Here is a 14,160-nt window from a genome sequence, read left to right as displayed (position 1 = left end):
TGCTTTCCCTTGCCACCAGAGCTAACGATTAATACTGTTTTTCACGGAATAAATACATGGCTCACTTGATAGAATTATGTTCAATAACACATTGAATATCAACTAAAATACTGCAAAAAAATCTATGTTCACCGCATTACATCAATAGATCTATAAAGGAATGTGCATAACACATATTCATCGAACCGTACACATTTCAAGTAATATAGAATCATGTTTATCGTATGTATGTGAAATACGAATAAAGAAACATTCGAAAAGTAAAATACAGTACCGAAATATTTGGACATAAATTTTCAACATACATCTAGATCTATACCAACACGAGCCAGAAAGATCGCTTGCGCAGTACCGTTAATGCATTCGTTTTGAATAATGAAACTGTATATTGAATTATTAAAATATTCGTTTTTATGTCAACGACGGATCATTCTTATAGTTATGGAACCAAACAAAAATATATAGGTATACATGATTGGGGTTCTTTTTTTTCTTAAAGTAGTTTTTTTTCTTCTTCTTTTTTTCTTGCACCTTTTCATAACCAGTATTTGCACAGTCTTCAGATATAATGCGTATGCGAATGTGTACTGTTGGTTATACCATAGGTGTCCAACTAATGGCGAAATCGTGTATTCTCAAACGCCTGAAGCTAGATTTTATGTGTATTTATTCATTGTGGAGAAAATAATTTATGTGCTACTGGCAAACACAGACGAATGTCCCCAATAACGCCTTCTTTGTAAGTTCACATATATGCAGGCTTATCCACTTAAGTACGAAAACCCCAAGCATTGCTGCATTACTTTACCCATAGATTGCCAGACAGCTTTATATGATTTCTGCCTACGCGTTACTCTTTAAAGGAGAAAGCTAGGTCTCTGTCTTAGCTTATGAGCCCTTTTTGACCAATTGGAAACGTAAAATATTAAAGTTGCTGAAAGGTTTCACATATAGGCAGACACATTATCAGACATTGCCAGGTGACACATGACTTTCTGTTTAAAGCTAAAAGACCTTTAAGGTTTTGGACCTTAGATGACCAAATACATAATTTGTTTAAAATGGGCGAAAGAGGCAGATTTACACTGAACATAAAAACATCACGTAACCAAAGATGATGTTTTACCAAATATCGGTACTGTTTTAAACATATCTCCTTCGAAAATCCGCCAAAGAAAGACTTGCACGTGTTCAGATATTAGTAAGTAAACTGCCTGAAAACCCCTGAAATCAACCCTTTAAACACATTTTATGTGTATGTTTGTTTGTTCAATTGTTGTTTAACGCCGCACTCAGCAATATCACAGCTATGTGACGGCGGTCTGTCAATAACCGAGGCTGGATCAGACAATCCAGTGATTGGCATTATTAGCATCGATCTACGCATTTGGGATACGATGACATGCATCACCCAAGTCAGCGAGCCTGACCACCCAATCCTGTAAGTCGCCTCTTTCGACAAGCATAGTCGGTCCAGACTTGAATATTTACAGACCGCCAGCATTTAGCTGTAATATTGCTGAGTGGGGCGTTAAACAACATTCAAACAAACAAAGTAAGAGTAAACACAAGAAGGAACTTCGATGCTTGTTCACAAAAGACTGTTTAACACCGTTTTTGTCATATTTTACGCCCGATTCAAACAGCTACTGAACTCGTTCGCCAACACACCGACACCCAGGTCTATTTTGTTCAAGGCGGATTCAGGAACCCACGTGAAACTAGACATAACTAGGCGTTGCGCCTGACATTTGCTTCACTATAGTCGGAACAAAAATAAAAATTTGATAATATAATATGTTTTCCTGTAATGCAAAACATGACTGTTAAGATATTCATTTCTTTTGGGCCCCGCTTCAGGAAGCGATCTTAGCGCTATGACCATAGTATAAATCGATGTTAATGCAGTCGTAGCGCCATGCATGGTCTTTGTCTTCCGTGGGTCCCGTTGTCATGGCTTCCATGATCACCATTTAATTCTAAAGGTCTTGCCTTGATTAAAAAAATATTTTACGTACACGTAATTGCACAAAGTGATATAAATACTGAACTATTGGACGTATATGTAAAAGCAAAGACGTAAATATACTCTTCAAAAAAAAGAAACGCACAGGTAGATTTTTAGTAAATTTATTGTACCTAATAAAGTCGATATATATAGTTTAATATCATAGATACAAATATGAAACTTTGGAGATCGATAGTCACATATGGTCGTTGTACAAAGGCATTGAAAACTGTTCATTGTCAGTCATTGCCCCCCCCCCCTTTACCAAGGGGGAGAAAGCGCAACCCCGGTTCGACCAATCAGAGCCCAGCACTGGCTGAGCGCGGCCTCTGATTCGTCAGATTTCGATCCTGTTCTTTTGGGTAGTCATGTTTTTTAGGTGGACGGTCGTCTGAATTCTAAAGGTGGACCGTCATGGGCAGACATGAACGTGATGTGGAAATGCCTACGTGATGTACTTTGTGTCTCCCCATGCAAAACGTGATGTCACGCGTGACTACAAACATACGTTTATCAATATGATTATGACGTTGTCACTCGCCCATCCACACCGAAGTGTTGGCACTCGTGTATGTTTACATGCCTACTGTCACGCGTGTTTCCATGCAAACATGATGTACTTCGTGACTACAAACAGACGTTTATAAATATTATTATTATTTATAATATTTATATGGATAAGGATAGAGAGAGAGAGAGATCGATAGACATGCGTGACGTTGTCACTCGTTCATCCACGCCGAGGTGTTAGCACACGTGTATGCCTACATGTGTACTGTATACGCGTGTTTCCATGCAAACGTGATGTACTTCATGTCTTGCCCCAAGCTACCTGGATGATCTCATCATACAATACCAGCCAACAAGAACCCTGCGATCTTGTGATCAATCGTTGCTTGAAGTGCCACCATCAAGAACAATCTCCTACGGGGATCGCTGCTTTGCGAGGGCTGGTCCTCTTCTTTGGAACGCCCTGCCCAAAGAACTCAGAATGCTCAGTGAACTTAACAGTTTCAAAATATATCTGAAGACACACTTGTTCAGCAAAATATATACGGCCATACCAACTGTGCGAGCTTCAAGAACGCTTTTGAGCAGTCAGTCTGGAAACTAGCGCTATATAAATACCAAGTTAATAAAAATTATGTCTCTATGCAAACTTGATGTCACGCGTGTCTCCATGCAAACGTGGTGTCACACGTGTCTTCAAACAGACGTTTATGAATATGATTATTTATCATATACTACTCAAAAGAACTTAAGGATCACCCAGTTCTTTTCTATTACTATAGTAGATCTCTCATGCCATTACAGATTTACAATAGTAATTTGAAAAAAATCTGCTGATCCTTAACTTCTTTTGAGTAGTATATTTATATGGATAAGGATAGAGAGAGATCGATAGACATACGTGGTGTTTGACTCGTGTCTCCATGCAAACGTGATGCCACTCGTGTACACACACACACACACCATATACATACATGCACACACATTACACACGCACACACCACACATACACACATCACACACACAAACGCCACCCACACACATACACACACACACAAACACACACACTACACATACATACACACCACACACACATCCCATACACTTGCCGTTGGGGACGTTCAGTGACAGAGTCAATCTAAAGGAGTTGTACAGTCAGTCTTACAGGGGTGTACAGTCAATCTTACAGTGGTGTACACTTAGTCTTGCAGGGTTGTACAGTCAATCTTACAGTGGTGTACACTTAGTCTTGCAGTGTTGTACAGTCAATCTTACAGTGGTGTACACTTAGTCTTACAGTGTTGTACACTCAGTCTTACATGGGGTGTACAGTCAGTCTTAAGGGTTGTACAGTCAATCTTACAGTGGTGTACACTTAGTCTTACAGGGTTGTAACTCAGTCTTACATGGGTGCACAGTGAATATTTCAGGGGTGTACATTCACTCTAGAGGGTTGTGCACTTATGGAGGTGGTGGTGGTGGCGGTTAAATGGGTGTACAGTTACTCTTACAGAGTTGTACAGTCAGTTTTACGTGGTTTTACAGCCAGTCTTACGGGGTTGTACAATCAGTCTTTAGGACTATACAGTCAATCTTACAGTGGTGTACACTTAGTCTTACAGGGTTGTACACTCAGTCTTACAGTGGTGTACAGTCAGTCTTACAGGGTTGTACAGTCATTTTTACGGGGTTGTACAGCCAGTCTGACGGGGTTATACAAACATTCTTAAGGACTGTACAATCATTCTTAAGGACTGTACAGTCAGTCTTACAGGTTTGTACAGTCATTTTTACAGGGTTGTACAGCCAATCTTACGGGGTTATACAAACATTCTTAAGGACTGTACAATCATTCTTAAGGACTGTACAGTCAGTCTTACAGAGTTTTACAGTCAGTCTTATAGTGGTGTACAATCAGTCTTACAGGGTTGTACACTCAGTCTTACAGGGGTGTACAGTCAGTCTTACAAGGGGTGTATAGTCAGTCTTAAGGGGTGTACAGTCAGCTTTACGGGGATGTACAGTCAGTCTTACGGGGTTGTGCAGTCAGTCTAACATGGATGTACAGTCAGCCTTAAATGTGTGTACAGTCAGTCTTAAGGGATGTACAGTCAGTATCAAAGGTTGTACAGTCAGTTGATGTAAGTTAATTCAACCGTAGAAGGTTACCGACAGTATTACCTGAGCCTTCTGTCAGTCGTACATCAGTGATCAATCAGTTTTATAATTATGTTTAAATCAATATGGATGTAAAGTCAGCCTTACAGGGATGTACAGTCAGTCTTACATGGGTAAGTGGTCCGTATTATTATCTAGTATCGAGATCAAGGAAAGTAATGTAAAACAGAGACAAGCCTCGTCCAGCTTGTTTCCAACGGCCCTTTTCAGGGCAACCCATCTCTCCCGAAAGAACGCTTTCATCCTTGCTTTGACTACCCTCAAACCAAAACAAAGAACCCACACCCTCCCCCAGTCCTCTTTGAGGGACACGCCTACGAGTGACACCACGCCTCTATATATGTTTGTATGTATGACGTGTGACACCACGTTTGCATGGAGACACGCGTGACACCACGTTTACATAGAAACATGAAGTACATCACGTTTGCATGGAAACACGAGTAACAGTACACACGTAGGCATACACATGTGCCAACACCTCGACGTGGATGAACGAGTGACAACGTCACGCATGTCTCTCTCTCTCTCTCTCTCTCTCTCTCTCTCTCTCTCTCTCTCGCTCTCCTTATCCATATAAATATTATAAATAATAATAATATTTATAAACGTCTGTTTGTAGTCACGAAGTACATCACGTTTGCATGGAGACACGCGTGACAGTAGGCATGTAAACATACACGAGTGCCAACACTTCGGTGTGGATGAGCGAGTGACAACGTCATAATCATATTGATAAACGTATGTTTGTAGTCACGCGTGACATCACGTTTTGTATGGGGAGACACAAAGTACATCACGTAGGCATTCCCACATCACGTTCATGTCTGCCCATGACGGTCCACCCTTAGAATTCAGACGACCGTCTACCTAAAAAACATGACTACCCAAAAGAACAGAATCGAAATCTGACTAATCAGAGGCTTGGGTTTTGGACCAATCAAAGGCGGCGCTCAGCCAGTGCTGGGCTCTGATTGGTCGAACCGGGGTTGTGCTTTCTTTCCCATGGTAAAATCCATTTCCTTTGGAAAAGAAACACTAGGGTCGGCCCAGTTTGGAAAACCGAGGAGCAGACCAGGCGCCGGAACTAACCAATCGGTGCGCTGCGTTTTGAATCAATCAGGAAGCAGGGGTTCAGTGCCTCTCCTATAAAACAAGAGCGAACCCACACACTGCATCATCTTGGCTTGGACTCTCGCCCCGCGCACACGTCCTCCCAAGCTCTCCAAACCACCAAGCTGACAATGAGAGACCTCTCAATGTCGTTACCGAGGGAGCTTGTCTCCACCCTGGAGCCCCTGCTGGCCTACCGGGTTGGGGACTACTCCCTCAGGACTTCCTATAAGTCCAACACCTCCACGCTCTCCATCTCCTTCGACCTTGGTCAAAGCCCCTAAACCTCCTGCTCCCCGTCCGGCGCAGAAGAAGGGGCCCCCACGGGTTAAGAAGATCCCTCCTCCAGTACTAGACATGGAGATAGAGACTTCCCTCCCCACCACCCCGCCACCCCCGGTAGCTGCGTTGGACCTCGTTCCCCTCGAATCCAGAGGGGAGGAGCCCTTCCGCTCACCCGAGGGCACCGGCCACGGGAGAAAGAAGAGGAAGAGGAGAGAAATCCCCTCACCCGAACCTGCCTCCCGCCCACCTCCCACCACTGTGTCCACGGAATGCCAGACCCAGTCGCCCACCATGAGTGACAGCGGAATCCAGACCAGTCAACCAGAGCCCCCCTCTCTTAGTGACGTCCAGACCCAGACCACCCCGGTCCAGGTCCAGGATTCCAGCCTCAGAGCCGCACTACTAACACGAGTTTCGAACACGAGATCTTCAACTATCAAGATCTCTCCCACTTTCTCATGGACTGCGACATCAAGACAAACAAGCACTTCGTCGCCCACTCAGCCGCCCTCCTCACCAAGAACCTCTTCAAGTCGCCCAACCCCAAGGATGAGGCCCTTGCGAAGAGACTCCTGGGAGGATCTCGTCGCTAAGCACCATGCTCGCCCGCCGACGCCGTGCCTTCCCACGCTTGACCCCCTCCCTCCCAACCCACGCCCAAACTTTTCCATATTATTGAGTACTTTTTTTACCACCCACACCCTCCCAGCCAAACCCCCTCCCCCCGCAGCTTTATTAGATTAGATCTGTAAAAGTTACATTTTTTTGGGTCGCACTTCTTTATTTATTCATTACGCTTTTTTTCTCCCAATAGTATAAAGTGCTTCCCCGTGTGCGAAATACGCTATTAGTCGGAAAGCGCACGTTAAATCTCCTAGTGACTCACTCACTCACACACTGCATTCTATGAGATCATCATCGCATCGAGAATGCCAATCACCTCAGAAAATTGGGACTTGGAGATAGTTTCAGTTGCACACCCTTTGCCGCTGTGCAAAGAGTGTCAGCGAAACATGGAGACAGAAGCAGTACCAGCATTGCCATCGCTTCCTCCATGGCAATATGTAGCCTCTGCCATGGCTGCCTGCCAGTCTATGCGCATGGGACGAGGGCACGTGATGGCACATTCCAGTGTGTCTTTTGTCACACCGTCCTGAAGGACACTTACTTGAGGCATTTAAGCAACACCAGTAAGTGTCCTGTCAGGAGACAGGTGGCAGGCCATCCGCGCCTTTGCACCACTGCGTGTATTCGGGTGAAGAAGTAATCTTCTTCTTCTCCAAAACGGCCCTTTTCAGGGCCACCCATCTCTCCCGAAAGAACGCTTTCATCCATTGCTTTGACTACCCTCAAACCAAAACAAAGAACCCACCTCCTCCTCCTTCCTCCTCCTCCTCCTTCCTCCTCCTCCTCAGGAGAAATATTTACTTTGTGTTGCAAGTCAAAATAGTGTAAACGAAAATCGCACAATTACCAAGCAAGTGACTTATCAAAACTTTGTCACCATTACCGATGCTACCCACAAAGATACCTACATTTCCTTATTATTTCCAAAACTGTATTTCATTTTGTTGATCAATGTGACCATACGCCCTTATACTATCAATAAAAGTGAAAAATGCGCTTACGAATTGCGCAGCACAGGTTGCGAACTAGTCTAGGTTTCTGCTATATCATCCGGGTACTCACGGGGAAAAACAATAACAAAGGCAACAACCAGTCCTGGGGAATTGCTTTAGATCCGTGCCCCTTTAAACAAAACAAACAAAAAAAGATAACATTGGAAAGATCCAGTTTTACAAGATAAACAACCAACCGCAACAATCAATATAATTTTACTAAATCATTTTCAGAAGTAAAACATGTAGAAAATGTGTTCTTTCAATGTACTTTTAATCTGCAAGCTGGAAAATTTCTGAGTGCGACGTTAAACAAACAAATATAAAACAAAGTAAAACTCGTCTGCAAACACGTGGTCCTCGGTTATCCAGTGAATCATAGTGTTTATTCTAATTGTCCCAGTAATACAATGGGTAATCGTTGATGGGTTTACCTATATACAACTGCCGGGCTAAAGAAAATATATATTTAAAATTGGATTTTGACCAATCAAATTACAAACGTTATCAAAACGTTACTAGGATTGAAAAAGATATTATTTTCAAGACAGGTAATCAGCAGAAATTCTTTGAAGCTTGGATGCTGTATCTTAAACTTTTCGAAAATGAGGTGCAGCTTTTATTTTAATTTTAGTTTTATACTTAAGACATTAATGTTAGAGACCATGTACTTTCCCGTACTGCAATATGATGTATAAACTTTCATAGTTTATGCATACTGGATATATGCAGTGTATTTGTATTACTAGAGTGAATATGTGAGTGAGAAGTATGTCATGTCCGTTAAAAAGATGTACTGATAAGTTGTGATATATATATGTCATGGGCTTTCTGCTACTCCGGGCGGGAGCCAATTTTATGTGACGGGTACTTCTTTTTATAAACAATAAAACAAAAAAAACCCATAACAGTACGAGGTGAGGTGAAATTTGGTTTAACGTCGCCTTCAAGATTATTGTACTTATATAGCGACGTGCATGCACGTGTGTGTGTGCGTGCGTGTGTGTGTGCGTGCGTGCGTGCGTGCGTGTGTGGCTGCTTGTACTAGTCGTGACTGATGGCGATTTATAGTGCTAGCACACTGAGATACCATGCCGCAGTTTAACATGAATACCCTACTCAGACACAGTGTACTGACTCCGAGCCGACCAGTCCTTGTTTTAGCCCCTTAATGCAAGGGTAACAACAAGTACCATCTTTCAACGACTTTTGGTATGACGCGGCCGGACCCCGGACCTTCCGCTCTCCGGGTGGACGCTCTACCTCTAGAACACGGAGGCCGTCTCCATATCCGAAAGAATCATGAATTCGCATTCGCTACCATACATCATCGCGACGTCCTGACCACTCTGCCACCTGTGCACACCCATCTATAAGACCAGACAGTCTTGATGTACGGAGTTTGTAGTGACACACCCTTGTGAGGTGAGGTAAGGTGAGTTGAAATGGGGTTTCAAGATTATTGCACTTATATAACGACGTGTGTGTGTGTGTGTGTGTGTGTGTGTGTGTGTGTGTGTGTGTGTGTGTGGTTGCTTGTACTAGTTCGAACTAATGCCGATTTGATAGTGCTAGCCCACTGAGATACCATGCGTCAGTTTAACATGAATACCAGTCGACCAATATCTACCAATGCATGAGCCGACCAGTCCTGGTTTTAACCCCTAAATGCCGAGGGCCAGATAGGGTAACAAGTACCATATTTTTTTCGTATTTTGGTATGACGCGGCCGGGAATCGAACCCCCGACCTTCCACTCTCCAGGCAGACGCTCTATCCGATAGGCCACGGAGGGGGCCCAGAAACCAAGGTTGGTTGGCAGGAAACCAATAAAAATGAAAAACGACATCGGAGATTGGTTTTCTGAATGTGTAGATCTAGCCATATTTTCCGTGTTGATGAAGTTAAAGTTGCCTATCTGGCACTTCGAATGGATTGTACTGTACATAGTTCATTAGACTGGTTCCCAGATCATCCGCTTGGTGTCCCTGCTCTTGCTCTGCCTTCCAATGGAAGTCTGTCCCTGTCTGTCGCAGGAACGAACGGGAACCAGTCTCATGTTTTTCATCTTCCCGAGGCAAGGGGGTTAACTGATTCTTAAGTCCAGTTTCGGGGACTCTTATCACCAGTTATCTCCCTTACCTCGGGAAGCTGTACATGTCATGTGGGGGGACACGTACGTTTTCTCGCGGTGTGGAATTTAAGAAATCGTAATTTTCAGATTTGTTTTCCCTCTTATAATTTCTTTATGCTATTAAAGCAGATTTGAAAAACAATATGAATACAAAATACCCCATAAACAGAAGTGAGTGAGTGAGTGAGTGAGTATGGTTTTACGCCGCTTTTAGCAATATTCAAGCAATATCACGGCGGGGGACACCAGAAATGGGCTTCACACATTGTACCCATTTCGGGATTCGAAACCGGGTCTTCGGCGTGACGAGCGAACGCTTTAACCACTAGGCTACCCGACCGCCCCCATAAACAGAAGAGAAACAAATACAAATATAACAGCAAAAACATTTTATGTTGATGTTTATTTGAAACCATGTCCTGCGGAGGCACACCATTGTTTCTTTGGTCTGTGTTTAAGGAGGCGAACTCAATCAAGCTTCTGATGATGTCCCGCAGTGCCAGTTTGTATAACGCCGCGGTACATATTAATGTCGCACCACAATGCAAGGCATTTCTGAAACAGATATAACTCGTATGAATATGTGAAATAGTTATTCTAATTTTAAATTAAAGAAGGAACAAATTTGGATTTTAACGTTAACAAGCGGGCGTAGGCGGTATAAAGGTTATAGATATAGTGACACGTGTTGAACTCTATATTGACACTGTGGGTATGTTACGGACAGGGCGATTTAAACGTTGGCAGTGTGTATTAGGGGGCAGCTGAATTTATAGAATGAGAATTTGTGGTTTTCAAAGTTAGAGTGAGTGAGTTGGCTTTAACGCCGCTTTTAACATTATTCCAGTTATATCACGGCGTGTCAGATTAATGTGGGAGGAAAGCCCGAAGTGATGCAGGTCTCAGACGTTTACCACTTCGGTGAAACCCACGAGCACGGGTATGGTGCTGACAAACCTAGAAACATAATCAGGGCGAACCGGGATTCGAACCCACAATCATAGGTTTCTAGCGTGCCCAAGGGACGCAACTTTGAAAGTTAGAATGCGAGTATATGGGGGATTATTCGTTATAGTGAGTGAGTGAGTGAGTAAGTTGGGTTTAACGCCGCATTTAACATTATTCCAGTTATATCACGGCGTGTCAGCTTAATGTGGTAGGAAAGCCGGAAGTGATGCAGGTCTCAGACGTTTACCACTTCGGTGAAACCCACGAGCACGGGTATGGTGCTGACAAACCTAGAAACATAATCGGGGCGAACTGTGATTCGAACCCACAATCATAGGTTTCTGGTGTGCCCAAGGGACGCAACTCTGCAGAACGTTATAGTGAGTGAGTTGGGTTTAGAGCCGCTTTTAACAGTATTCCAGCCATATCACGGCGCCTCAGCTTTACGTTGGAGGAAAGCCCGAAGTGATGGTTACCTACTTGAAACCCACAAGCATGGTGGCGTCAAACCTAGAATCATCGGGGCGAGCCGGGATTCGAACCTAGAATGCCAAGGGACGCAACTCTGCACCGAAAATTGCAGCGCCTAAGATGACTGCATGGGTCATCCGTGTCCCCTTTTCGTTACAGAGTGAGTTTGGGTTCAAAGGTCATGACGGCAGCATGAGTAGTGTATGTCTAGTCTTAAGGGGTATAGGTGAGGTCAGGAGTGTTGAAATGGGGTGTAACGTCGTGTTAAAGATTTCTGCCGGTTTTATAGTGTCCACTGAGATATCAGTTAAACATGGATACCCCACTCAGACACATTATGCAAGTCCTTGTTACACCCCCCCAACCCCCCCCCCCCCCCCCCCCCCACACACACACACACACACACACACACACCCTCCACACCCCGCCCCCACCCCCCGCCTCACCCCCCTAATGATAACAACAAGTACCACCCTTTTACGTATTTTGGTTTGACGCAGCTGGGGATCGTACAACGCCCTATGCACTACACCACGTTGCGGTTAGTGGTATATATAGGGAGCGTATTAAAGCATACATTCATACATAAACGTAAATGCCAAATTTAAAGTCATCCAGAAAATGGAAGAGAGTATGACCACAACAGGAAATACTATGCTACTCAAAATAAGTAAAGGACAACCGATTCTTTCATATTACTACAGTTAATATGTCATGGCATGAGAAAAATCGGGTAGTCCTCACAACATATTTTGAGTAGTATAGTATGTAGTGTATAAATTCAAACAACTGGACTAAAACGTCTTGAGGGCTACAAACGAGAATTGGTCATTTGTGTTTGTTGTTTGTTTGTTTGTTGTTTAACGCCGCACTCAGCAATATTCCAGGTACATGACGGCGGTCTGTAAAATAATCGAGTCTGGACCAGACAATCCAGTGATTGACATCGTGAGCAGCGATCCACGCAATTGGGATCGATGACATGTATCAACCAAGTTAGCGAGCCTGACCACCCGATCCCGTTAGTCGCCTTTTACGACAAGCATAGTCGCCTTTTACGGCAAGTATAGGTTTCTGAAGACCTATTCTACCCCGGAATCTTCACGGGTCGGTCATTAGTGGTGACATATGGACAGGAACCTCAGCGACTGAGGTAATACGTTATGATACCAATAAAATTAGTTACCTGATGCTCTCTGACGAACACTGTGCCTCCTAATAGTCGCCTTCAGACGCGGTCGTCGTTTCAGCCTCAGTCGTATCTTCCGCATTCGTCGTCGATGACTCCTTCAAATACGTCGTCGACGTCTCCTCGGTGACTGTGGTCGGACTGTCGGTGTTAGCGCTTGTGCTTTCGGGACATGACAGGTCGCTGTTGTACGCGACGTCCAGGACAATGCGGTCGAGCTCAACGCCGTAACCGTCGTCCTTGCTTTCGTCCTGGGCTTCAACGAAGACCCTCAGAGTGTGCTCCCCGCTGGCCAGATCGATAGTTTCACCAACCTTTCCTGACGCGGAAATGGAATTCCAATTGTTGCCAAAGTCGGTGCTATCGTAACCAGTGACGCTTCCGATAAGTTTGCCGTCAAGTTCCAGACTGAAGACGTCCTCGGTGCCGTCGTTGGAATAGTAGAGGTTTTCAATCAGGACGTTGTCGTCTGAACCCAAACAGAACGTCATGTCAATGCTTTCACCCATGAAGAGCAGGACATTTCTGACATTACCTGCGTTTGACCTATAAATGGTTCTGTTCTCGTCCAGCTTGCCGGCAAACGCCTCTGCTTCCAACGTCACGCTGACGCCGAGACCGAGGGCGATGAAGGAAGCCAGCAGGGAAACTCCGAACAGGGTTGAGCACGCCATTGCGACTGAGTTGGCTGAGTCAGGTCAACAGTCATTTTTATAGGAGACCAGGTGCAAACAATGACACCCATCCCAAGCATGTTGCTAATTTGAAAGTGAAACATGTTTAGGGGAGAATTTTCACAATATATCGCAAAAAACTACATTTTTTATCATTATTTGTCCAAGGGTGCGTATCGCACATACTCACACTCTTGTAATGGCAATCGCTGAATTACAAGAAAGAAAAACAACATTTACGCAACCCGTAAAGCGGACAGACAAGTGAATGAGAAAATTAGATAAGTTGGTGTAGGAATACTGTACAAGATAGTTTCCACAATTTACTGTATAGTGTAGGGCTGGGACGGGTAACTCGGGTAGTCGGGTCGGGTGGGTCATGAGTAGGACCCGGGTACACACAGGACTACCCAGACCCGTGGTTAATTATCATTTAATGACAAAAATTCATTATAGCTCCGTGGTTAGACTACATATCGCTAATGTTCGCATTTCTTTCTGACGATACATCCATTCCTTTTGACTCGCATATGTTTGAGTAAAGATAACGCTTCTGTGTTCGCATGATCAGATCGTTTGATACATGTATCTATAGGTACTGCCTGGGCTGCGGTGATTCAATTCCAAATCAGACATCTTGTTCCCAACTCTTGAGACCTGCAGTGGGTACCCGGGTAGGGTCGGGTAATAGGAGGTCGGATATACCGGGCAGTAGATTTGGACTCGTCCCAGACCAAGCATAGTGTACTGTATATATACATATGGGACAGTATTGTGTATTGTATATATACACATGGGACAGTATAGTGTACTGTATATATACACATGGGACAGTATAGTGTACTGTATATATACACATGGGACGGTATAGTGTACTGTATATATATATACACATGGGACGGTATAGTGTACTGTATATACACACATGGGACAGTATTGTGTACTGTACATATACACATGGGGCAGTATAGTGTACTGTATATATATATATACACATGGGACGGTATAGTGTACTGTAAATATACACATGGG

The 14,160-nt window shown here is 44.0% G+C and overlaps 1 protein-coding gene across 1 annotated transcript; it reads right to left on the bottom strand.

Annotated features, from left to right (window-relative positions):
• Nucleotides 1-10,234: 10,234 nt before the first annotated feature.
• Nucleotides 10,235-13,128, bottom strand: LOC124153082. Its single transcript, XM_046526222.2, has 2 exons — nucleotides 12,452-13,128; nucleotides 10,235-10,401 (listed from the first exon to the last, which is right to left on the bottom strand). The coding sequence occupies exon 1, from the start codon at nucleotides 13,126-13,128 to the stop codon at nucleotides 12,481-12,483; it is 648 nt and encodes a 215-aa protein (XP_046382178.2). The 3' UTR covers nucleotides 10,235-10,401; nucleotides 12,452-12,480.
• Nucleotides 13,129-14,160: the final 1,032 nt, after the last annotated feature.

This window comes from Haliotis rufescens, unplaced genomic scaffold (genome assembly GCF_023055435.1).
Source record: "Haliotis rufescens isolate VD_foot unplaced genomic scaffold, xgHalRufe1.0.p SCAF_11, whole genome shotgun sequence".
NCBI classification, from domain to species: Eukaryota; Metazoa; Mollusca; class Gastropoda; order Lepetellida; family Haliotidae; genus Haliotis; species Haliotis rufescens.
This window is presented reverse-complemented; position numbering and strand designations above follow the sequence as displayed.